The sequence below is a fragment of the Homalodisca vitripennis genome, chromosome X (genome assembly GCF_021130785.1).
Source record: "Homalodisca vitripennis isolate AUS2020 chromosome X, UT_GWSS_2.1, whole genome shotgun sequence".
NCBI lineage: Eukaryota > Metazoa > Arthropoda > Insecta > Hemiptera > Cicadellidae > Homalodisca > Homalodisca vitripennis.
This window is the reverse complement of record NC_060215.1, coordinates 152163172-152190088: the sequence shown is the minus strand read 5'-3', so window position 1 is coordinate 152190088 and position 26917 is coordinate 152163172. Positions and strand designations below refer to the sequence as shown.

Genomic DNA, 26917 nt, shown 5'->3' with positions numbered 1-26917 from the left:
GTAGCATTACGTCCTGCAGGTCTAATACTAGTACCAAACGGAGAACGTATGGGGCATGCCATGGGAGACTTCTACCCTTCCTTAGATCTGCCTCGCAACCAGACGACCAGCTTTGATGTTGATGGCTGTTTAATGTAGCATTACGTCCTGCAGGTCTAATACTAGTACCAAACGGAGAACGTATGGGGCATGCCATGGGAGACTTCTACCCTTCCTTGGATCTGCCTCGCAACCAGACGACCAGCTTTGATGGTAAACGGCTGTTTAATGTAGCATTACGTCCTGCAGGTCTAATACTAGTACCAAACGGAGAACGTATGGGGCATGCCATGGGAGACTTCTACCCTTCCTTGGATCTGCCTCGCAACCAGACGACCAGCTTTGATGGTAAACGGCTGGTGTCTAATGTGTCAGACGCAGACTATCCCCACCCCTGGGGGATATTCTTCACCATACTTGGCACTGTACTACTGGACTTTGACGCCGACGCTTGTCAGAGTCCAGCTCGTGCCTACTTACTTGATGTGTGTGTTGCAGGTAAGATTTCCCTTTTTGATAATTTCTTTAAAGAGTGGTCCATCTAAACCTTTTGACAACTAATGCAGTTTTTATACAATATAACTTTCAGAATACTTAATAGGCAAAATGAACATGCTTAATCAATAAATGACTACTGTTTGTTTTTTCTTTCAAAAGTGTATTACTGTAGTTACAAAAATTCCTGTACATTTCTGAATGTTTTACTTGTTTTAGATTTGCATAAAGAAAGCAAATCATATGAAGAACCTGTCCTCAACATTTCTAATGTTATCTTTATATATGTTTCATTTCAATATGCCTTCCGTTTTAAATATTCCATATTGAATTAAAATATAATCAAATGTATGAAAGTGTAAAATATGTTTTGATCTACTGTTTAATAAGCAAACCGTATTGTCTTGTTGAGTTTTATATGCAAAAACATATGTATAGAAGGTTACATATGAAATGTTGCGTATGATAAAAGTTGCAAGGTACAAAGTGTCCCAAAAAACCTAACAGACACTTATTTACAAATTTGAAAATAATGATTTTATTTTATTTATATTTAAATCAAATATGTAAATACAATAAAAAATAATTGTGACACAAATAGTATACATCACACCTTATAAAACTTCTTATATAGACAACATAAATCTTCCAAATTTGAAAAATCACTCAGATATGTGACTCACAGAGTGATAAGTAAAAATGTTTTTAATCATGAGGAGTTGGTATCCAGCAAAGTATTTAACATCAAAGCATACCGTACTACTCATTTTTTTGGGATTCTGATTTATTAAACTTTTAATACTAATGTTGATTTTACCATACAGAGTGGGATTTTGTCTGGTTTGAAGTTCAGTGTTAATTAAAAACAGCATAAATGTGTTTCATAAATTTTGTTTTAATTCTGGCTTTTTCTAGTGTTTTATGTAACAACTGACAATTCTCTGTGTGTACTCCCATATCTATTGTTAAATAAAAGTCTTTTCAATCAATCACAATTTCTGTGTTACCCATTTTTTAGAACGGTAGTCTGTGCTAGACAACCTTCACACCATAGCCAAATTAAGCCTTGAAGATATACATATTCTAGTCCATGACTCCCCGTACTCAGTATTCATCTGGTACCTCTGTTGTATTTTCCAGAGGACCATGCACGGGGTCTGAGCACATTCACTATCATGGCAGGTCTTGGAGGATTCATGGGATACGCTCTTGGTGGAATAAATTGGGATAATACATTCATCGGTAAGGAACCCCAAATTTATAGTCACACATTAATTTGAGGTGATTACAATTTATTGTACATAGGTAGTAAGTAAGAATAAGAACAACCCAGCAGATCCCTTCTGGCTGGTTTATACCTTCCAGTTGAACCTGCACTGAGTAAAGAAAACACTGATGTGTCACTTAAATCTGGACAACCTTATGATGTCCAGGCGCAGCACATCACTAACCATGAATTTCGAGATCTTGGGGTGCAAGGGTAGTTTGATAAGTCTTGTCTACTGTGGGAGATGACTGAGTTGGTGGGGCTCCCTAACAGTCAAAAGTTCTTGCTAGCCTAGACATAAGGGCTTGCCACCCCCTGCCTGCTTTGACTGGATAGGGTGGTAGAGAGCTGGCTTCCTCTTCTTCCAAGGGGACATGGCTGAGATTAATGCCCTAAACTCTACCTCGTGGATCTCGACAGGAGGCAGCCCCTACCCCAACCTTACCCATCCAGAATATCCTGTCACTCTGCAAACAGTGCAAAGGTCCTTTTAGGACTAGGTGCAATTTCTAAGTTTCTCGTCCTAAGAGAACAAAAAAAGAATAAGAAAATATACTGATAATAAAAGGTCCTCAATTTTTTTACTTCCGTTATTAGTTTCCTATGGGAGTAGAAAGGTTTGTCAAATTTACGAAATATAATCCTAAGTATTATAGTATTTAGAAATTGTATTTTTTTCCTTTGTAAGAAAAACTATTTGGAAAATAAAATTCGCTCAATAATAGTAATAATCCTTCTCTTGCCATATCACCTTCATTACCAACATAACAAAGCGATAATTTTCAATTTAGAAAAACAATTATCACAGCTTCTCATTTAAAAACAGATAACACCCAATCAATGCAAGAACAAGATGTTTATTTTCCATCCTTATATTGTAATATAATTAAAAAATCCAGCAAAATCAAAACTATCTTTATTTAACTAAACAAAATAAAAATTAATTATCTCACAATGCATAAAACTTAATAACAATATTTAGTATAAGGAGATATGTATTAGAAATTTAGAAATAATATTTATAGATTTATCTTATCACCACTAAACTATACAAGTAACAATGCATGCTTCAAGATTACAATGGGAGTTGACACAATCGAAGCATGTACATTGTTTAGTCCATGACTAATCTGTCCACTTAGCTTTGCTCCTTGTTTAGTAATAATTTAAGAAATGAAAATACTTTCAAGAAATGTATTTATTTATTTTAATTATATATACAATAGCCACATATGCAATATCCTTATAGCTATTTTTACATTTTATAAAACGAAACAAAATGCTATAAATTTCAGTGCAAAGGAAAAAAACTTTAAACAATATTAGACTAAGCAAAAATTAGTAAATTAAAATAATGCTCTGTACAAGTTCAGACACTTGGTATACCTAACTAAACAAACAGTAATTGTTATAACAGTACAAAATTGAATGGTTTGCTTTATAATAAGTCAACAAACTTTGTCAATTTGGGATTTGAACTCACCAACTATGTCATTGAACACATCTACCTCCTGCTTAGATAAATTTAAAAGTCTTAAGGCTTTAAAAAATAAAAAATATAGTGTTGGACTGTATTACATCTGGGGACAAAACAAATATTGATGGACGCTAGTTTAAAAACTGTGTAAAAGAGTATCTGGTAAATATTGAATAAATAATAATTAAAGAATTTTTCAAGTGTTACAAATTTTTATTTTTGTTGCATGGTGAAAAAATACTGTTTTATTGTATGTTAAGCAGTAATAAAGCAGAAACCTTGAAACCCTTCTAATGATTTAATAGTCTAAGAGTAACAATAACATTTGTATTAATTCTTTATAAAAAAGTTTTAGAAATATTGTCACCATCCGTATTGTACCATGTACTTTTATTGAATAAAGTCAATTGATTGAATAAAATATTTCCAATAAAAATATAACTTATTCCAACTGAAACAGTCTTCAATTTTTAATACACAATTTCATTGGGTGGTTTATAAATATAACAGGTTATAGTGTAAATAAGTCGGGTCACACTCGAGACAAGTTTATGTGTGGTCGTAAATTACACCTGAGATGTTTTGACCGGAGTGACACCTTGGCGCGGATATAGACCTGGTTGCCAAGGTAACTAATGGAACATAACTTGATTGTTCAGTGTAAACATGTCTGAGTGGACATTAACCTATGAATCACGTTGTGTCGTAACGCATTGTTGCTGCGTTTAAAAATAGTGAACTTTAAACGCGTTCTGACTCAGTTTCACCGATTGTATTGGCTTCCATTAGTTGTAATGTTTATACTAGAGCTGCTGTCAAAACAAACATAGAATATACAGAAATTTGCTATTCTTTATACTGTAGAAATGTTCTCAGAAAATTTTAACAGTATTTGGTGTGTACATTTTTGAAACAATATTATTAACTAAACAAAATTACAATTCCATGCAATTAATTGGATGGAATCATAATTATAACACAAGACATTGAGAGGATCTTGCAGCAATTTTGCGTTATCTTAAGCTCTAATGTAAAAAACTTGTGAGAACTGAAAAGAATTATTTAATTGAAATGGCTTCTTATGATCTTTCTTATTTCTTTTATGATTACTAACTATTGTTGGTTTCCATGTATTACAACCCAAATAAACTAAATCAAGAATTCTGATTTTTACATTCTTTAATTTTAAGTTAGTCTAGTCGCTATTATTAATGTATATAATGTACAAAAAAATAATAAAGAGATTCTTAAATGATTGATCCATATTTTTAATGCTAAAGACACAATTGTTACAGGCAAATATCATAGAAACAAGAACTTAATTAAAACAACAGTTAACATTAACAAGCTAACACTGTGACTTTATACAATAGAAACAGATTCAAACAAACTTCTACAATCATTTAAATAGTCCTGAATACAATAATATTCTCCATAACTCAATGTATTTTTAAAACTCTTCTAAACAACAATATTTTGTTACTTAATAAATTGCTTCTAATAACAGCTCCTTTACCATTTTATGTTATATTATCCAGTCTTATATTTTTAAATAATACAATTTTATATTATGGGATTATATTTTGGGGACATAGTAGCAACAGCCACAATATTTGTTCTGCAAAAAAAGAGCAGAGGGTACTTTTGCCAACATTAATTTTAGACTGTTATGCTGCCCATTTTTCAAACAATTCAAAATTTTAACATTGCCTGCTCTCTATATTTTAGAATAAAATTAGCTGTATTTGTAAAGAAACATAAACCCAATTTGAACAAACTCGACTATCAACATGAGTACTGTACAAAAAACAAAAACAAGTTCCAGAACCCTTGAACCATCTCACTCTTTTAGAAACTGGACCATTTTATAAAGGAATTAAACTATTTAACAATTTGCCTCAAAAATTGACTTTAGAAGAGAATTCCAGAATTTTTAGAAAGCGACTTGAAAAATTTCTCATTGAAGCTTGTCCTTACATAATTTTAGTTTTTAGTCCCGATTTCGTAGTGTAAAACTGTATTTTATTATTTGAACGATCACTGTTAATACTGATACTGAAAATAATGTATTGTATGTTAACAATTGCATTGCAACATTCTATATATTGTAAATTTAGGTAACAAATAAATAAATAATTTACAATTCAAACAATGAAACTCTCCAATGCTCTTCCACCTTCCTGAAAATCTTTGACTTGATATTTTAAATAAATAAACACACATCAGTCAAGGACTTCAAGGAAGGTGGCAGAGCATTGGAGAGTTTCATTGAATTGTAAATCACCTGTTATTGGAAGCAATTCGTTAATTAACAAAATATAGTCGTTTCACTTCCTTCCCCAATCAAAATTTAGTGTTTATCGTTTACCTTTTATGATGAATTGTTAAATGCCCAGTCAACCAAGAGGTGGTTTTACATTCAATTTTAGGTTCACGATATTACACTTTTAAACCCTTTTTTTGTAAAAGAACTGTAAAAGTAAATAACTGTACAATTTGTAAAACATATAAAAACAAAAATTAACTAAAATGATAAACCTATATTGAATTATTTTATTTATTAATGAACAAGTATTTGGTACAAACCTATCAACATCACAGGTAACCCTTTACATGTTATCATTACTCATGTAATAATAACATTCCCTTCATTTTGCACAAAGAGTGCTATATATTGTTCATCTTGATGCAAACTATACTGTACTATTTACAGACCTTTCATTAATATGCTCATTATAACTAATGTATTTTGTTCAACCTTCAAAGAATACAGTTTAAACTATCTGTATCACAAAAGTTGGTAAGTTCTTTTTCAAAAAAAATGCAGCACTTATAAAAGATATTTAAAAAACATATCAATAAATAAATATTTCAATAAACATTGAATCACAAAAAGGACTTGTTCCGCCGGGACTCGAACCCAGGTCTCTCACTTGCCGGGTGAGTATGTTATGATTACTTCCTTTCACGATTCAATTATTTTGTATTTAACCTTTTTGTCACATCTGTGTTTAAATAACTAAACTAACATATGATTTAAAGACCAAATACCTGTCAAATGGCTTTTATTTACATTCATTAAATTTGTATAAGTGGCAATTACATAATTTAATTTATATATATGTTGTTATGTTATTATGTTGTTGTTGTTGTTTATACATATACAATTATAAAATGTATATAGGTTTAGGGTTTTTAAAAAGGCTTATGAATCTTAACTTTTTTCAGCTGATGAGTAGCTCAAAGGCATCAGATTTAGTTCTAAAGAATCTATGAAAATTATTTGTTTTTCTAGAAAATCTGCAGAAGATTGCAATAGACCTGTGCAAGTTGGCATCGAGCATAGCTTCTATATCATAATTACCCGCAAACAGAATGTACATAAAAATTCCGTTTTAGATGATGATCAAAAGTTAGAATGTTTTGTGTACAGAAAATCTGTGTGATCCAGTTGAGGTTTATTGCACTACCTTCAATTGAAACTGAAATTTAAAACTTAAATGGTCTCATTTAATATAAGTGTTCTATATAACTCCAGTTGCAATCTCTTAAGATTAAGAATATCAATAATATTGCATCCCTACATCTTACTAGGTTACAGAAGTCATACTCAAATCTTTCAGATTCCCAGTTGTGCAGCAAATAAGCACTGGTGTACTTGTATCTTTGAGCTTGTAACATGGTTGGACTAATGAAATATATTCATTAGTTATGTACTGTATCCTCTGGTGGAGATACTTCATGACAAATAACTATAACCAGATTATTCTTCATTAATAAATAATTATATTTAAATTGAGTTGGTGTTCTGGCAAACAAATGTATAGTCTTCTCATGTTAGCAATTGTTTTTTTTATTATTATTTTTCTTTATCTCACAATCTTTCTTCAATTTACAATTTGATTTCTGTACAAACTGAACTCAATTATTTATTTGTACTTTTCATACATAAATTTTGGTAAGAGCACATTTCAGAATAATTTTGAGCACAAATCATTTTATAATTCCTGAATTTAGCTTGAACTGGTATATCCCAACAAAACAATAAAATACTTCTTCTCATTAAAGTTAACTAAAGCAACTTACACCTTGTTATTGGATTTCTTGTCCGGTTCACCGAAAACCCCGTAAACTGAGGTCTTCTTTCAATCCGGATCTAACTCTGTGCCTACAAGGCTAAGCTACACTAGAACGTAAGTAGAGCTCTCCAGTAGTTTTGTTGTAGCAATACATCACATGTAACCATCTAGGTTTCCTATTGGTCAAAAGTTTCAGACCTCTGGGCCAATCAAAAAAAAATTTATTAACAATGGAACACCATTGTTTTAAATTTACAGAATTCAACTTGTCTAATTTAAGCTACTTCAGGGATTAGCCTACTTGTTTTAACATTATATCAATCTTACATTTTCTATTTATTAAACTGAGCTTATTACATATAATAATTTTTGGTTAAATTTTCCAATTCTTTTATAAAACAATGTATTATTGTAACTGTTGGTATATACAGTACAAGCTTTATTTTTGTCAAACAGAAATAGTTAAGGCTAATGTATGTCATTGTTTGGTACCACACTTAGATGACAATCTAACGCCTGATATTTTCCTGTGCAGGTGAGATGCTGGGAGGCCATGTCAGGGCAGTGTTTACCCTCATCACCTACATCTTCATCGTCTGTGTCGCCTACACAGTGACCAGTTTCAAGGAAATTCCTCTCGATCTAGTCGAGAACTCTGATTATCTAGTATGTACAATACTTTATTACTGCAGGAGAAGTTGTAAGTTGCAAATGTTACCAATCCATGTCACAAAGGGAGATGTCTGTGTCATCGGCATATATAAGGAGGGGGGCTGAGGGAGCTCAAGAGCCCCCATTGAAATTTTTAAAAACAAACATTAATTTGCACCGAATAGTTTGTTTTAAGCTAAAACACACTTATGAGATCTTAAAGCTTAACAATTTCCCCAGGAGAATATTCTCAAGCCCCTATTTTTGGAAGACATTTTTTTAAAACAAACATTAAATTGCACTGAATAGTTTTTTTTAAGCTAAAACACACTTATGAGATCTTAAAGCTTAACAATTTCCCCAGGAGAATATTCTCAAGCCCCTATTTTTGGAAGACATTTTTTTAAAACAAACATTAAATTGCACTGAATACTTTTTTTTAAGTTAAAACACACTTATGAGGTCTTAAAGCTCAACAATTTCCCCAGGAGAATATTCTCAAGCCCCTATTTTTGGAAGACAATTTTTAAAACAAACATTAAATTGCACCGAATAGTTTTTTTTAAGTTAAAACACACTTATGAGGTCTTAAAGCTCAACAATTTCCAAGGAGAATATTCTCAAACCCCTATTTCTGGAAGACAATTTTTAAAACAAACATTAAATTGCACTGAATAGTTTTTTTTAAGTTAAAACACACTTATGAGGTCTTAAAGCTCAACAATTTCCAATGAGAATATTCTCAAGCCCCTATTTCTGGAAGACAATTTTTAAAACAAACATTAAATTGCACTGAATAGTTTTTTTTAAGTTAAAACACACTTATGAGGTCTTAAAGCTCAACAATTTCCAAGGAGAATATTCTCAAGCCCCTATTTCTGGAAGACAATTTTTAAAACAAACATTAAATTGCACCGAATAGTTTTTTTTAAGTTAAAACACACTTATGAGGTCTTAAAGCTCAACAATTTCCAAGGAGAATATTCTCAAGCCCCTATTTCTGGAAGACAATTTTTAAAACAAACATTAATTTGCACCGAATAGTTTGTTTTAAGCTAAAACACACTTATGAGATCTTAAAGCTTAACAATTTCCCCAGGAGAATATTCTCAAGCCCCTATTTTTGGAAGACATTTTTTTAAAACAAACATTAAATTGCACTGAATAGTTTTTTTTAAGTTAAAACACACTTATGAGGTCTTAAAGCTCAACAATTTCCCCAGGAGAATATTCTCAAGCCCCTATTTCTGGAAGACAATTTTTAAAACAAACATTAAATTGCACCGAATAGTTTTTTTTAAGTTAAAACACACTTATGAGGTCTTAAAGCTCAACAATTTCCAAGGAGAATATTCTCAAGCCCCTATTTCTGGAAGACAATTTTTAAAACAAACATTAAATTGCACTGAATAGTTTTTTTTAAGTTAAAACACACTTATGAGGTCTTAAAGCTCAACAATTTCCAATGAGAATATTCTCAAGCCCCTATTTCTGGAAGACAATTTTTAAAACAAACATTAAATTGCACTGAATAGTTTTTTTTTAAGTTAAAACACACTTATGAGGTCTTAAAGCTCAACAATTTCCAAGGAGAATATTCTCAAGCCCCTATTTCTGGAAGACAATTTTTAAAACAAACATTAAATTGCACCGAATAGTTTTTTTTTTAGTTAAAACACACTTATGAGGTCTTAAAGCTCAACAATTTCCAAGGAGAATATTCTCAAGCCCCTATTTCTGGAAGACAATTTTTAAAACAAACATTAAATTGCACTGAATAGTTTTTTTTAAGTTAAAACACACTTATGAGGTCTTAAAGCTCAACAATTTCCAAGGAGAATATTCTCAAGCCCCTATTTTTGGAAGACAATTTTTAAAACAAACATTAAATTGCACCGAATAGTTTTTTTTAAGTTAAAACACACTTATGAGGTCTTAAAGCTCAACAATTTCCCCAGGAGAATATTCTCAAGCCCCTATTTCTGGAAGACAATTTTTTAAAACAAACATTAAATTGCACCGAATAGTTTTTTTTAAGTTAAAACACACTTATGAGGTCTTAAAGCTCAACAATTTCCAAGGAGAATATTCTCAAGCCCCTATTTCTGGAAGACAATTTTTAAAACAAACATTAAATTGCACTGAATAGTTTTTTTTAAGTTAAAACACACTTATGAGGTCTTAAAGCTCAACAATTTCCAAGGAGAATATTCTCAAGCCCCTATTTTTGGAAGACATTTTTAAAACAAACATTAAATTGCACTGAATAGTTTGTTTTAAGTTAAAACACACTTATGAGGTCTTAAAGCTCAACAATTTCCAAGGAGAATATTCTCAAGCCCCTATTTTTGGAAGACATTTTTTTAAAACAAACATTAAATTGCACTGAATAGTTTGTTTTAAGTTAAAACACACTTATGAGGTCTTAAAGCTCAACAATTTCCAAGGAGAATATTCTCAAGCCCCTATTTCTGGAAGACAATTTTTAAAACAAACATTAAATTGCACTGAATAGTTTTTTTTAAGCTAAAACACACTTATGAGGTCTTAAAGCTCAACAATTTCCAAGGAGAATATTCTCAAGCCCCTATTTTTGGAAGACATTTTTTTAAAACAAACATTAAATTGCACTGAATAGTTTTTTTTTAAGTTAAAACACACTTATGAGGTCTTAAAGCTCAACAATTTCCAAGGAGAATATTCTCAAGCCCCTATTTCTGGAAGACAATTTTTAAAACAAACATTAAATTGCACCGAATAGTTTGTTTTAGGCTGGAACACACTCATGAGGTCTTAAAGCTCAAACATTCCCCTAAAGAATACTTCTAAGCCCCTATTTTTGGAGGAAATTTTTAAAACAAACATTAAATTACACCGAATAGTTTGTTTGAAGCAAAAACACACTCATGAGGTTTTAAAGCTCAACAATTTCCCAAGCTCCTATTTTTTTAAGATATTTTATACTTCGTAATCCACCCCGTGTGTCAGCCCCCTCAACCCCGAAATAATTTTCTATTTACACCACTGGTCTGTGTCACTTCCATAAGTGATATTTCAAGTGCCAAATCATTTCTACAGAAATCTATACTATTTTTGTCCACTTTTTCTCTTTCTACTTTGTCAACAGATGTAACAATAGACAATAGACAATAGACAATGTACTTTATTTGCAACAATCATAGAGAATGGCATTAGCGTCAAAAATATAACATCACATTATAAGAACAAATATTAGTTGTGTCAATATTATTACATGTTTATGTCAAAAGTTCTCCAAGATAAAAATTCATTTATGGAATAGAATGGGTGTTTCAACAGCCAGGTCTTTAATGTTTTCTTTATGTTTTCTTGGGACTTGATGTCAGCAGGCAGGCAGTTGAACAACTTCGCTCCCATATAGGATGGCTTTTCTTCAAATTGAGCAGAATGGTGTTGGGGAAGAGCGAAGTCTGCAGCATAGCGAGTGTTGTGTTGGTGTACGTCACGGCCACGGGTGAAGTTATTCTCATGGGCATAAGTTATTACACTGAGTATATAGAGTGATACTACAGTTAGAATTGAATGATCAACAAAAGCAGCTCTACAACTGTCTCTAGACTGCAACCCAGCTAGTGTTCGTATGCACTTCTTTTGTAAGATTAGGGTTCTTTGTATATTTGACGAACTAGATATACCCCAAACTAAAATACCATACCGAAGATGTGTTTCAAAAAGTGCATAATAAGCAGTTTTTGCCGTCTGCACATCACTAATTGTCTTTATTCTTCGGATTACATAAAGTCCAGAACTTAGCTTCCTGCAGAGACTGTCAACATGAGAGGTCCAATTAAGACTTGTGTCAATTATAACACCTAGATACTTGGCAGCTTCTACTCTATCTATGTTAGGTAGAGTTCCCGCTTCAAGCTTTCGTCTTCCCATTATTAAATGTTGCGATTTTGTTTCATTTAGTACCAGGCTGTTCTGATGGCAGTACTGAGTGGCTACATTCAGTGCTATGTACGTTGACACTTCAAGTGGCTCTGTTTCCTTGTTACTTAATAAAAGCACAGTATCATCCGCGTACATAATAGTGGTAGCAAATTCTTGCAGATACTTAGGCAGGTCATTTGTAAAAAGTACAAATAAAACAGGTCCCAACACAGAGCCTTGAGGTACGCCTCTCGAGTTTGTTAGCAGGCTAGATCTCACCGAACGAGTCAATGAAACTCCAGGCCCAATGTTAAGCCTATTATTGGTACGAAGAAGAGTGAAGAGGCAAATGTATGCAAGCTAAAAGCTATTGGAAAACGGAGTTGGATATTTATATCTCGTCTATCGCCTGAAGTTCAAAAAGAAGATTTAGTTAGCTACTTGGAAGGAGCCGGTGTTAACAATTCAGAGTGTGTCGAGTTGAAAACAAAGTATGATACTTATAAATCATATAAAATTGGTTTGCCTTTGGAGTTGGCCTCAAAAGTGTTAAATTCTGAGTTCTGGCCAAGTGGAACACTAATATGTGAATACAATCAGCCTAAGCCTAAAAATAATAAGGTAAGGAGTATGGTTTTTTTAGGCAAAACCCAAACTGTAGTAAATAGCAAAGTTTGCCCATATAGCCAGGCCAAACTGTAAGAAGGTTTAACCTAATTGTTTGGAACTGTCATGGACTGAGGGAAAAGTCGGTCTCAGTTGAGGCCCTTGGTCACACAAACAATAGTGATATAATTTTGCATAACGGAGCATTGGCTCACTTTGGACGAGATATCTCTTTTTAAGTTGCCTAACTATGTACTGGCATCCTCTTTCTGTAGGACAATTCACTCACATGGTGGTTCGGCTATATTTATTAAAAATAATCTAACTTTTCATGAAGTACCTTGGATTAATAAGTTAGCTGTCGAATTGCTCTTTGAAATATCGGCTGTTTATGTGGACACTTTAAATGCTCTTGTTGTTTGTTTATACAGAGTACCTAACACCACGGATATTGACAGGTTTTTATTGTTATTTGATGATCTATTGCAAACTGCTTCCCATGTGAATCATGAAGTGATCATCTGTGCTGACTTTAACATTAACTTTCTCGAGACCAAGGACAGGAACACTGTGGCGTTTTAGTAACTTAGTTGGAGGTTACGGGTTGAATATCATGTTGAATAATTCAATTACAACGTCCTGGGAACATCAACAGGGGCACCTGCATAGACAACATTGTCACTAGTGTTCATCCTGATAGATGGACGGTAAAGGTAGTTCCTACAGTGGAGTCTGATCATTTGCGGTGTCAACTTCCATGGAGCTGTCTACAGTTCCGGAGGAGGGTAGGACAACGTCTCTTACTAGGTTGGTTCAAGATAAAGAAACTCTTACCTTTTTGAGAAATTTGAATACCATGAACTGGTTACCTGTTTACCAGCTATTCAGCTGCTAGTGATAAGTTTTTGTTGTTTTTTAATTTATTTATGTGGGTAGTTAACTTAACTTTTCCAATTAAAACTGTCAAAAAAAAGATCTAGTGTAAATTCTAATATTAATAAATGGTACTCTCCTGATTTAATAGCTCTTAAGGAATCCTGTCTACATTACTATTATTTAAGTAAGGATACAAATTCTCAATATTTCCTGGATGCATATAAAAGGTTGAAAAAACATTTACCGCAAGGAGATTAGATTAGCTAAACTCAGTTATAATAATTCATTGGTGGCTAACTCTTCCAACAAACCTAAACAACTTTGGAACATTGTCAAAGATAACCTCTCTGTCAATAGTAAGGGCTAAAGCCAATACCAATAATAGTATTAATTTAACTGCTACAGGTTTCAACAATTATTTTATCAACAGTATTAATGATCTAGTCAGTAATATACCAAATAGTATTTTTAATGTTAGTTTTTATCTGTCAAATGTTTATAATAATGTGACTTCTGTTTTTTCGTTTACTCATGTAAGTGTTGAAGATGTTTTCTCAGCTATAAATTCTTTAAGTAGCAGTAATAGTCAGGATGTCTTTTATCTCAATTCTAAAATCTTAAAGATAAGCAGTTATTATATTTCTTGAAGTTTTATTGTAATGTTATTAATTCATGTTTAGATGTAGGTTATTTTTTCCTGATAAACTGAAGATAAGTAAGGTGATTCCTGTTTATAAGAAGGGCAGTAAGGATGAGTATCATAGTTTTCGACCTGTGTCCCTTGTACCTGTTTTTTTTCGAAGGTTTTTGAGAGGTTAATAAGCCTACAAATTATTAATTACTTGGAACGAAATTGTTTGCTTTCAGCCAAGCAGTTTGGTTTTAGAAGGAATCGCACCACTTGTGATGCGGTTCGTGCCTTTCTTCAGGCTTGTCTGGATGCATGGAGAAGGGGCTTTGTGTGGAATCAAGGTTCTTTGACCTCTCAAAGGCCTTTGACACAGTGCAGCATAAATCACTGTTGGTTAAGCTTAAACATATGGGTTTTGATCAGATGTCTTTGTCTTTCATTGAGTCCTATCTTAGTAATAGAACTCAGTGTGTGTGTTTTAATGGGTCGTTATCTAGTTTTAGGGATGTTGTTAATGGTGTTCCGCAAGGATCTATTTAGGGACCACTTTTGTTTATCATATATATTATGATCTGCCAGCTATTTTAGATGATGATAATACACAGTGTCACTTGTATGCTGATGATATTTGCCTAAATGTTACTTGTGAAGACAAAATCACTGATATTTTTAATTTTAAGATTGGTTTACTCTCGGATTGGTGCAATGTTAATAGTCTGTCTCTAAATTTAGAAAAGACACAAGATTTAGCAATGTCTTTAAATAGATGTAAAGAGATTCAGTCTGTTAAGTTTCTTGGTGTTCTGTTGCAATCTGATTTAAAATGGTTCTCTCACATTAATTATATTTTACCCAGGATCACTAGAGGTATCTTTATGTTAAGAAAATTAAATTACAGTTTCTAATGATGTTCTTCTTCTAATTTATTATAGTTATATACATTCTTTTTTAATGTATGGTGCCATCTTTTGGGCCAACTGCTCTTACTCTCATTGTCTGTTTGTCTTGCAAAAGCAGGCAGTTCGATTTGATTTGTAAAGCTCCAACTAGATCCCATTGTAAGAATTTATTTATTAAGTTACAAATTATGACAATTCCATGTATCTACATTTATCAGTGCCTTATTTATGTAAAACAGAACATACATCTTTTCAAATCTAATAGTGATTACCACAGTTATGAAACTAGAAATAGGCAGGAACTAAGAAATGATTTAGTATCCTACAGTACAACACAAAATAGCTTTAAATATACTGCCATTAAGTTATATAATCATCTGCCATTATACTTTAAAAATCTACCATCGAAAAGTTTTAAAAAGCTGTATTAAAAGATTGTTAACAGACAATAGTTTTTATAGTGTTGATGAATTTTATGCTATAATTAGTTAATGATTATTTTATTGTATTTTTGACTCTGCCTGTACAATTATGTAATGATTGTTTTTCTTGGCAATAAAGAAATGAATGAATGAATGAATGAGTCATACCATTGTCCGAATGAACCAGCTGAACCAGTTGTTGTCTATCAGTCAAATAGCTGTCAAACCAACTCGCTGAAATTCCAGAAATTCCAAGAGCTTTCAGTTTTGTTAGGAGTTGTTTATGATCAAGGCTGTCAAATGCTTTACTAAAGTCTAATAAAACAGATGCACAGGTATTGCCATTTTCAAGTTGATCAATAATGTGTTCTATTAGACTAACTATAGCGGTTGATGTAGAACGTCCTTTGATAAAACCATGTTGCTGACTAGTTAGTAAATTATTTTCCAGGAGGTGAGTAACAAGACGAGTCAGGGCCACCTTTTCAAAAACTTTAGATATTGTTGATATCAGCGATATTGGTCGATAATTACCAGCATCAGAGGTGCTACCCTGCTTGAAAAGGGGAATAACCTTCGCCAATTTAAGCCTTGTTGGAAACCTCCCTTCTGCGAATGATCGGTTTATCAGTAGAGTTATTGGGTCCGTCAGTTCCATTACACAAAATTTCAGCAGCTTCGAAGATACCAAGTCAATTCCATAAGTACATTTTGTTTTTAAAGAAGATATGATCTTTATTACTTCGTCTGAAGTGGTAGGAAAGAGTGTTAAGGGTGGAACATTATTCTGAGCAGGTACAAGTAGGGGTGGTTTTGGATTAGCCTCTAGAGCCTTGTCTGCCGCTGTAACAAACCTAGAATTTAGGTAATCAGCGATCTGGGTAGAGTCAGTAATTTTCCCTAATACCGGATCCATTAATTCCTTCGGACTATGTGATATTTTTGTTTTCCTTTCATTATTTAATACTGCCCATAAGGCCTTTGACTTATTTTCTGCATGAAGAATTTTGTATGTTACTTCTTTACGCCTTAACTCTTTAAGTCTTAAATCATAGGCTTTCTTTTTAGAGGCAGTGTCTTGCTTATGAATCAATTGACCAGTAGTGTTGTATACAATCTGTGCTTGTAAAAAAACTTTACGTAGTCTTTCAGCCTCAGCATCTGTTATTTTATTTCTCCTTTTTCCTTTTACTCTAGATTTTTTTAGTGGGCAAGCAGAATTTATTATCATTCCCAAGGTGTTACTAAACAAATTGTAGGCTGTGTCTGCATCTATAGCAGTAATCAGATCTTCCCATGATTCTTGTTGTAGTTTTATTTTAATGTCCCTCATGTTCCTTTCAGAAAATTGTCGTTTTTCAGTCATCTGGGCTGTTGGTTTTACCTGCTGGTGGTGTAGCGTACAGAGCTGTGCCGTATGGTCAGAGATCCCCTCATCCAAAACTTCCACTGTTATTGTTTCATCTTCTACATTAGTACACACACAATCTATTGATGATTGTGAAAAAGGTGTTATGCGAGTGGATGGAAGAGAAATTCTGAACATACCACAGCTTCTCATTATATCCTCCAACAGCATGTTGTCTCTGTTAACGTTTAGGCAGTCTATGTTGATGTCCCCCATAACAATTATCGGACACCTCCATATCGGTACCACTTGTAACCATCCTACCAGACTGGTAACCGTATATATGCCAGTTCCTAATTAGTCATTTTACATAGTTGTATAACTGTAGATTATAATATAGACAATAGATTTTTATTTCTCAGTCAATACATTGTGTACATAGAGAATTGTCATAGATTTAATATAAAGTCATACGGTTTCCATCAGTCCAGCTCCACAATTTGTTAATATCACTAAACATTTGTTTAAATAAAACAAAGTTAACCAGTTCTTAATATAAAGATTCAGTAAGAAGTTTGAAACATTGTTAACTATAAACTATTAGAACTACTATTACAATTCAACAATTTTTATATAAACCCTATTTTATATGAAAGGGTCATCAAAAAATTAATTTACCAAATAGTACGTTTTCATTAACAAAGTTTTTTTATTTCCATTAAAAACCTTTTGCTGGACACCAATTCTTCGTTGAATTTCAATATTTTATTTATTATTTTACAAATCATATAATTTATGGATTTTTCAAATTTGGAAGAGCTATGTTGTTTTATCTGTATAAAATTATATCTGGTTGTAATGTTTATTTGCGTTTGTACCATGAGAAAAATTATTTTTATTTTGTGTGTAATATATGCATAGCTCATACAGGTAAATACTCGATAAAGTAATGATTATTGAATCCTGAAAAAGCTTCCTGCAAGGATCAGTGGGGGTTTACTAACAATTCTTACAGCTCTTTTTTGTATTAAGAATATTTTGTTAAAACTTACTAAAGTTGTCCCTCCCCAGATTCCTATACCATAGTTTACCAAACTTTGAAACAAAGCAAACTACACTTTTATCAATACTTCAAAACTAACGGTGGTGTTCGATAATATTTTTAAAAAAAATAAATTGTATTAAGCTTTTTTGAAATTTGTTCAACGTGGCATGAAAAGCAAACTAGTGTCAATATGAACACCCAGAAATTTAGCATTAGTGGACTCAACAAAGTTGGCATCAGTGCTATTTATGTATGTTTTATTTTCATTTAGCTTGAATGCATTTGCAGAAAACCAGGTTTTCAGGTTTTTAATACAGTTGGTAATATTGTTATCCAGTACTTGAGAACCCCTCTCCATGACAACCACTGATGTGTCATCAGCATATTGAATAGTTTTTATGTTATCAGCATTAGTACTTTTAGGTAAGTCGGCCACAAACACAAGAAACTACTTTAGGTACTTTTTGAGGTATCTGATTAAAATAGCTTTGTATGAGGTTCAGTGCTACACCTTTAATTCCATAATTTTCCATTTTTTTAGTAATAACCTCCGGTCCATTGAGTCAAAAGCCTTTGACAGACCACATATTATTGCAGCTGTGCAAAATTTAGAATCAACACTTTCATAAATCGTGTTTATAAAATTCGCTATGGCGTCTATTGTTGATAAGCTTTTTCTGAAACCAAATTGTTCTTTATTTATTACTTTATGTTTATAATAATTTGTAATAATAATTTAATTTTTAAATGTTATAAGTTCTGATTAGAGATTAATAATGTCTCTTCATGGTGTATAGAAACAATCCAGCGGCTAAATGTGTAATTTTAATAGGTTAAAGTTTGTAATAAAACGGGTCAATCACAAATCAGTTAACATAACATACACTGACATTTCAATATCAGTTATGGCTTCTTTAGAGCATATAAAAAAGAGAAATTCACATCAAAGTCTTCCGGTTAACACCACATTGAAATGTCGCTTACAGAACTGTCTTGAGTTATTTCGTCTCCGCTGTGGATAGCCATCTACAGTCAACAGATGTTAAACTAAAACCGACAATAACGTAATGTAAACCGGAAGAAGGAGATACAGAGACAATCTTAAAACCATTAGGCTTCTTCCTTAGACTGTTTAACCTTTATACGAAATTTCAAGTTTTCTAAGACCTTTCTGTCATGAGTTGTTACACATACGGATTGAATACGCGTAGATAGACGACAATGACTCAATTTCAATTAGGCCCTGCCCAATTGTTTAATATAATTGAACCATGTACATTACATGTTATATTTTGCATAGACACAAAAGATATTATCTTTACATCTCTGTATTTACAATATTAAATTTATTTAACCATTACTCTTGAACTTAAATAGTTTACCAACAGTTATACGTCACTGCCATTAACAATAAATAGTGACAGTACATTAGAACTTCAAAATGTGCTCAGTAACTGTAACCTTATAGTTCTGGCTAGAAGAGTAAACTGATCTTTTCTAAGAAAGTCTGATCTTTGTCTCTTAGTCTATTTGAGCATTCACAATGTGCACCTTCACTGACACTGACAACCTTTATGTTTATGCGCTGTCAACAAAATATAGAGTTGATTTCCCAGTATAGTTTTATTTATAGAGACAGAAATAATTCAGACTCTTCTATCAGGTTTGTAAACCTGGGTGCATATTCTAAATAATTTGTCGTCTTTTAATAATATAAATTTGTTTAATACACAAAGGATTTATACCAGGATGTTGAACAGGTACAATACTTCTGAAATTGTAATAACTTGTTTTTAATTTTTCAACCGTATTATGAGAAAATAATGCCACTAACATGTTAATTGGTTTTTCAGAAAGCACCCAAACAGAGCAGCAACCCTGAAGATGTTGAATCTCAACCCTTACAACAAGGCAAGTCAAAGTACGGGTCAACACAAGATCCATCTACTACTCCCAGCTACCAGGTGAGTTAACCAGACTCTGATTGTAGTATTTCCACACCTGTAGTACGGAATTTCTCTGTGGGGCAGTTGTGCCATATTAAACTTGGAAAGAGTGTTCAGACTGCAAAAAGCAGCTGTTTGAATCATCGCAAAATTGAACAACAGAGAGTCATGTCGAAGGGAGCTCAACTTGCTAACTCTACCCAGCTTGTACATTTTAGAGACTTCATTTTACTGTTGATTTCAGTGTATATGGACACAGGGCAGTGATATACACAGATACGAGACAAGAGCTCGGGAGCGCTTTCGAGCCCGACAGCATAGAACAGCAGCATTTGAATGCCTCCCTTCTCAAGCTGGGATCAAACTCATTAACAGTCTCCCTGAAACACCAAATTTAGAAACAAATAAAAAAAAATTAAATCCCAATTGAAACACTACCTGGTGTCTTGTGCTTTTTACTCAGTTGATGAGTTTATGGAGCATTGATATTCGCAGCAGTGTTGCAATCCTGGGGGTTGATCCCACGAATTTTGTTTGTATGTGTACGAATGTGTGCAACTGTATGGAAAGTCGAGTGAATGGATTTAGTTTTAAGATTAATACTGTGAAAAATTGGTATTATTGACTATTGCAATACAATGTAATGTATATTGTCATCGCAATAAATATATTCTATTCTATTCTGTTCAAATTTGTGCAAAAGAGGTCTACTTGGTTAATCAAGGATAATACAAACAGGCCTTTAAACATGTACGGATGGACATTTTCCAAAATTCTTTTTATATTTCCAAAACGTACTAAACACCTAAAATCAATATTTGTGTTGCCATCACAAGTACACTCACCTACTACATATTTGGAGGAAAGTAAAAGCTAGTATTAAAATTCCATTTCTGAAGGCAGTTTATCTTACCTTCTTTTATACTTCTAAAACAACAATAAGCATCTACATTGTAAATGGTTTTAATTGTTCAGACTTGAAAAACTCTCCCCTTCCACCAAACAAATACACCTGGCGAAGACATCCCTCCAGAAGTTGACATGTTTAAATGTATCAAGGAAATTTATTCTTTCCACCGCTAATACTACAAAGGAACAAGGAATTTATTTCACTTCCTTGAAATACAATAAATAAATTTCTCCTCTCTCAGGAAACAAATGTGGACTCTATAGCTGCCGCTGATGACGGAAATGCTGCCAACGGTCATGTTAACAACACGGAAGGCAAGAAACCTATGGAGCCCTTGTTCATTGATGAGGTGAGTAATCATGCATTAAGTTGTGGCCAAAATAATATTTAATTATCCATTACACTTATTTACAATTAAGTGGCTGCTCCTAAAGTATGTAACGCCCCAATGGGGGGGGGGGGTTGGTATCAACTGTATTATGGGTACAGGCTGTTATTGGGGAGGGTGGGGGTTCAACGCAGCATTACTTAACTGTTAAACTCAACAATTAATGACATGAATATATTCAAAAAAATTTGCCTGATTTCCCCAAATCTTTTAAAGTTAGCACTATATTCTCGCTCCTCCACCATAAAAGCAAACGGAAAGAAGTCTGAATCCTTTGAACAAGATAAAACTTTGCGAAAAATTGTGGGTAAACATAGTTTCGACCTTAATTTTAAGTATGCAAGTTGGTAAAAAAAATGATTCAGCGGTTTCATCATGTTAAGAGCGACTGACGCAACAAGTGAGTAGACAAATTATCTGTTAGTGCATGTGCATTACAGTCGATGTACACAGAACGTAAGTCCCATTTCGAGAGATAGTGTAGTGATGGTCTTGCTAGGTTATGGTATTTAGAAATTTAGTTAAAATGTCTAAAAAGTAGGCAGAAAAAAACTGTTTAAATCGTTCATTCTAAATTACAAAAATTTACATACTGAGAAAAAATAACAGTTTTATACGATGTCTTACAGTTTTGGAATGCTAATTTGATATTAATAAATAATTGTTTACTTTGGAGTTTAAACTTGTATTTATTATATTGTAATTTTAGAATGATATGTAAATTAGGGGTTATTGGTGGCAACATAACATAATTACTGAGGGGGTTAGTGTTACCATTACAAGTCCGCTACAAGGGTGGGGAGGACTCTAAAAATTTTGATTTAAGTCTTGCATAATTTAAGGACGGCCACTAAGTTATAACCATTAAGGTACTTAATTATGTATGTTAATTACGTGACAACATTTGGATACTCTTTTTACCCCTTTCAACCTAAACTAGTTTTTTATTTTGGAGCTGTTGACTTGTTAAGTTCATTAAAATGAAATGAAAAATGCCTTTATTAAAGAGGCAGAGTTAGGGCTATCAAGCCCTCTTTACCACTCAACCTCTTATCATATACAGTAAATTCAAAAGAGTTTGATACAGTTGCAGAAAGTAACAAAATTGCTTAACCTATACAAAATTTAATGAACTTAAAGTAAAAATCAATATATAGTAATTAATTCAAAATTTAAAATTCAAAAGAAAAGTTTTATATCAAGCCACAATCATCCCACAAGAAGTTTATATCGTGGTGTATATATTGTAATAAATACAAGAAAAAAATATTCAAATGAATAACAAGAAGACACATTCAATCATTCTAACACACCTACTGACCACATGACCGCAACTTACAAGCAGCACCACCCGTCACCCCCACAGGCCCCCCAGCTGCAAGCCTCTAACCCCCGCCTCGAAGTGTGCAGTCTTCAGTACATCTAATATCATCGGGAAGAGCGTTGCAAAGGTGGCAAGCCTGAACAGTAACAGACCTATTAAAAGTTTTTGATCAATGAATAGGAATTGATAGTAATGTGGCTCTCCTTATTGTAGGTTGTTCACTAATCAGAGATAAAGTTGAAATGATCGGACAGATGAACAGGATATTTGGATTTGATAATTAAATGTAGAATTGAAAATATGTGGAATTTACGTAGTTGATGAAGTTTCATGAGTGATAATTGCTGAAAATATTGTGTAACATGCTCATGACGTCTGAGATAAAAATAAATCTAATACAGCAGTAATCACTACGTCACAGTAGTCAAAGTGTGGTAGTGTAAGAGTCTTAATGAGCATCGCCTTGACATTGGATGTCAGGTACAAGGCAAACCACTTCAAACCGTAGATGTCAGCAGACTCTTCTGTATGTTATCGTAACTTGGTTAGTTCATTTGAGATTTGTGTTCATAGTGAGTCCAAGATTTTTCAGTTTGTTTTGGTAATTTTGTTTACAACTGTTCATTTTAAGTTTTGGTGTGTTGTCAAAATTAATTCGGTTTATCATTCTTGAGTTATCAATTATCATTTTGTTCTCATAGGACAAGAGGCTTATAAAATTGCACTTAGTCCTATAAGGACCTTTGCACTGCTTCCGGAGTGATAGGATATTCAGGATGGGTAAAGTTGGGGAGTAGGAGCCACCTCCTATCAAGATCCATGAGGAACAATTTAGGGCACTAATCTCAAAGTCATGTCCCTTTGGTGGCCAGCTCTGAACCAGTTTCTCCAGTCCAAGCAGACAGGGGGAGGCACACCTTTGTTGAGGCTAGCAAGAACCTCTGATAGTTAGGGAACGAACCCCACCAACTCCAACAGTCATCTCCCACAGTAGAATAGACCTATCGAATTACCCTTGCACCCCCAGAATCTCGACATTTGCGGTTTGTGATGTGCCGCTCTTGGACATCCATAAAGTTACCCAGATCTACGTGACACATCGGTTTTTGCTGTGCCCAGGGTAGGTACAACTGGAAGGTATAAACCAGCCAGAAGAGATCCCTGTTGGGTCAACATCCAAGTTGAGTAGTAACACAAAAGTGGCTTGTTCATTTGGTAAACAATGAACCTATATTTACAAATCGTCGGTGTAAAGATGAAAATTTGAATGTGTTATAATTGAAGTGACATTAATTGCTGACGTCCAGTAAGGTATGACTCTACCCAATTGACACAACCATCAGAGAAACCATACTTCTTTATTTTGATAAGGAGGAGGGGGTGGCATACGCAGCCGAAGGCTTTGGAGAAGTCGAATAATATTAAAATGGTCACTAGTCTCTTGAAAAATTGGTAATCGGATATCATCAATAATCTTCAATAAGGCTGTAGTGGTAGTGTGGTTAGATCTGAATCCAGATTGGAATTTCAACAAAGTATTATTGTTATTAAGATAAGAAGAAAACTGTTGGTGGACAACTCTTTCGAGATATTTCAAGAGACACGAGAGAATGCTTATTTGGCGTAGTTCAGAAGGAGTTTGAGGGATAGATGTTTTCTTTAATGGGCATTTTCTAAAATATCGTTTGAAAAGTTCTAAAAATGCGTTAATATATTGCAAAAGAATGGTGCATAAATAACAGTGAAGAGGTTTTTGTAAAAAGTATATTTTTATTGTATTAATTTTAATGAAGGATCTAATTGACTAGTTACCTTATTACATTCATGTATTTTTACTGAAATAGTGAACAGTATTTTAGATACGTTTTGAAAGTTTGAGAGTTTGTTTCTACCTTTTTAATACAAAATCTGGTTTATTAATTAAGTTGTGTCAATACTTTGTAAAAAATGTTCTCTTAATTATCTAAAATTAATAAGGTATTCAAAACATATCTTAAGGGCACTTCAAACTACAAAATTTGTTTCCGATTTTCGGTTTTTATTGATTATTGTTCACTGCAAATTCCTCTTTGCAATTATATATAACACGAAGGTTAAAACAGTTTTCTGTGTTAAAAAAATGATTGAAACAATTGTGTTAAATACGTTTCAGAGTGTATTTTTGATCAAAAACGTCAATAGGAATTGCATTGCTTGTTATATGATATAGCACTTGTCGCTCGTTTATGAATATTTGTTTTGTCGGTTGGCTAATCTGTCTCAGCTGTTTTGCTGTTACAGTATGAAACTTGTTTGTTTTGTTTATTCTGTAACCAAAATAATAACCTTTCTATAAAGTGAATAATGTTGGTGGTGATTGTTTTGAGCGTGGAATAAGTTATTACAGTAGTGTTGTTTATTTTTCTTTGAAATGGGAAATCGAGAGATAGTTCGTAGCAATAGATGTTGTTACAAGAAGAGAAAGAATTTAGGCAAGGAGAAAACAAAAGGAATTGTTTTTTCAAATGGAACACTAGGTTCATCTACAATTAATTGGTCAAAATGAACCTAAGTTATAAACATCAAGCTCAAAGTTGAAGTTTGGAGAAAACTTTGATTATTATATATTCATAACTCTAATGGCCTAGAAGGCTGCAGTGTAATAAGCTCCCAACACTCAAGTGACGATAATATCAATCATGATATTTATGAGTAACATGAGGTATGGATAGAGGTATGGAACCAAATTACAAATTCTAATATATAAAGTAATAATGTTTAATAGTTCATAGCAAGAGATGTTGTTACAAGAAGAGAAAAATATAGGCAAGGAGGAAACAAAGCAGAGACATATATGAAGCTGCAGAAGACCCAGGGCAACCCCACATAAATATTGTGGGAGGACATTAATAAAAGGTAAATGTAAAATGTTTGTTGTTGAATTGTATATTGACACAAAAAATGCTGAAGCTTTCAGATTGGAGTGTCACGATAACCACCAAGACTATTCCCAGTACTAGAAGTTTCCATTATTTCAAACCATTAAATACAAATGAAATTGAAATAAGGAGGACTACTGATATTCCTAATCCTACTCTAATGTTTTCTTTTGATTCTGCTACGGATTGGGTCTGCATTCAATCATCTTTAAACGATTATGTGGCTGCAAACTACGATGGAAAGTGGTACTTTGGACTCATTAAAACTGTGTTTCATGAAGAAGAAGATGCTGAAATTCTTTTACTTCACCCTCCAGGACCTGCTGCCAGCTTTTACTGGCCTCAAAGAGAAGACCTGTGCATAATACCTTTGGAGCACATTATCAGTACAGTTGATGCATCGCAATCAAATAGCACTGGCAGAATGTACTACTTCAAAAAAGAGTGTATCAGAAAAACAGAAGAGTGTTGGATGAAGTGGAAAAAATATAACAAGCAGAACTAATAATTGCTATAAAACATATTGATTATTAGACTTCAGTTTTTATTTTATTTCACATTTATTAAATGTAAGTAAACCGCAAATTTATAATTTCTTAATAATATTCTACTTTTTGGAATATTAACTAAACATGTGAAAAAGCCATACATATTTTTTGTTTATCTGTTAGCCTATGTATCTAGGAGTATGTAAAAAAATATGAACACTCTACCAGTTCTGAGACCTGAGATATTGCAATTTTAGTAAATCCCGACAACGGTTTTCAAATAAAAAAAATTCTGATTATAATATTTTTATTATTTTTTGGAGTTGAGATAGGTTAGTGAATGTATTTTTTCTTTATTTTAAATATATTAATTAAATATTATGCAAAGTTTCATGATGATATCTCAAATAGTTTTCAAGATATTAATTTTTTAAGCTACAAGTTACATTGCAAGACGCGAAATCCGCGGCCTAAAATCACGTTAAATTAAGAAAATTACAAAATTTGTAGAAAAAAACTATAAGAGATAGAGAAATAAAATTTGGTATTTATCAATAGGATAGCAAATGCAACAATTGTGTTAAGTTTCATCAAAATCTAAAGAGGTGGGTGTCAAATTAATTATTTACTGGGTGATTTGACATGGAATGACACTTGCATTTTACTTGATCCTCAAAAACCTGTTTTTAATTCTTTAGGACACGTATATATTGACTGTTAAAAAATAATTTTTTTATAACAAAATCATATTTACATAAATTAGTTATGCGTTTGAAAAATCTTGTATAAGGAACTAGAAAAAAGTACAATTGAAAAAATAAAAAAACTGCATGGGCCTAGTTTTTATACAACTTGTGTAATGTGCCCTAGAGTTAACGTTAAAATGCAGTTCGAAGTGCCCTTAATTAAACAACTAAAGTTTAAGTCCTGGAATATTCTAAATTAATAATTTTATAATCAATTATATAATTTTAAAATTGTATTCATAAATTTTAATTTTTTATAAATTGTAAGAGTGTATTAATTATGAAAACTGATCTGTTAAGGTTTAGATGTTATGGAACAAGGTTTGTTTTTATAAAAAAAGACCAATCCTCTTGTACCTTATTCTGCCCGAACTAATGGGCCACTGGCCTGTGCAAGGATCTTATCAAACAGAATAGGCTAAGGGGGAAAGTCGATACAGTACAAGGTTG

The 26917-nt window shown here is 32.8% G+C and overlaps 1 protein-coding gene across 1 annotated transcript in view; it reads left to right on the top strand.

Moving 5' to 3' along the window:
- The window catches only part of LOC124370038 (proton-associated sugar transporter A), a 105757-nt gene that overhangs the window by 69130 nt on the left and 9710 nt on the right, over positions 1 to 26917 (top strand). The window contains exons 4-8 of the mRNA XM_046828350.1: positions 289 to 537; positions 1675 to 1776; positions 7893 to 8023; positions 19601 to 19711; positions 20845 to 20952. Coding sequence (XP_046684306.1) covers positions 289 to 537; positions 1675 to 1776; positions 7893 to 8023; positions 19601 to 19711; positions 20845 to 20952 — 701 coding nt within the window. The remainder of the gene's footprint in view (positions 1 to 288; positions 538 to 1674; positions 1777 to 7892; positions 8024 to 19600; positions 19712 to 20844; positions 20953 to 26917) is intronic.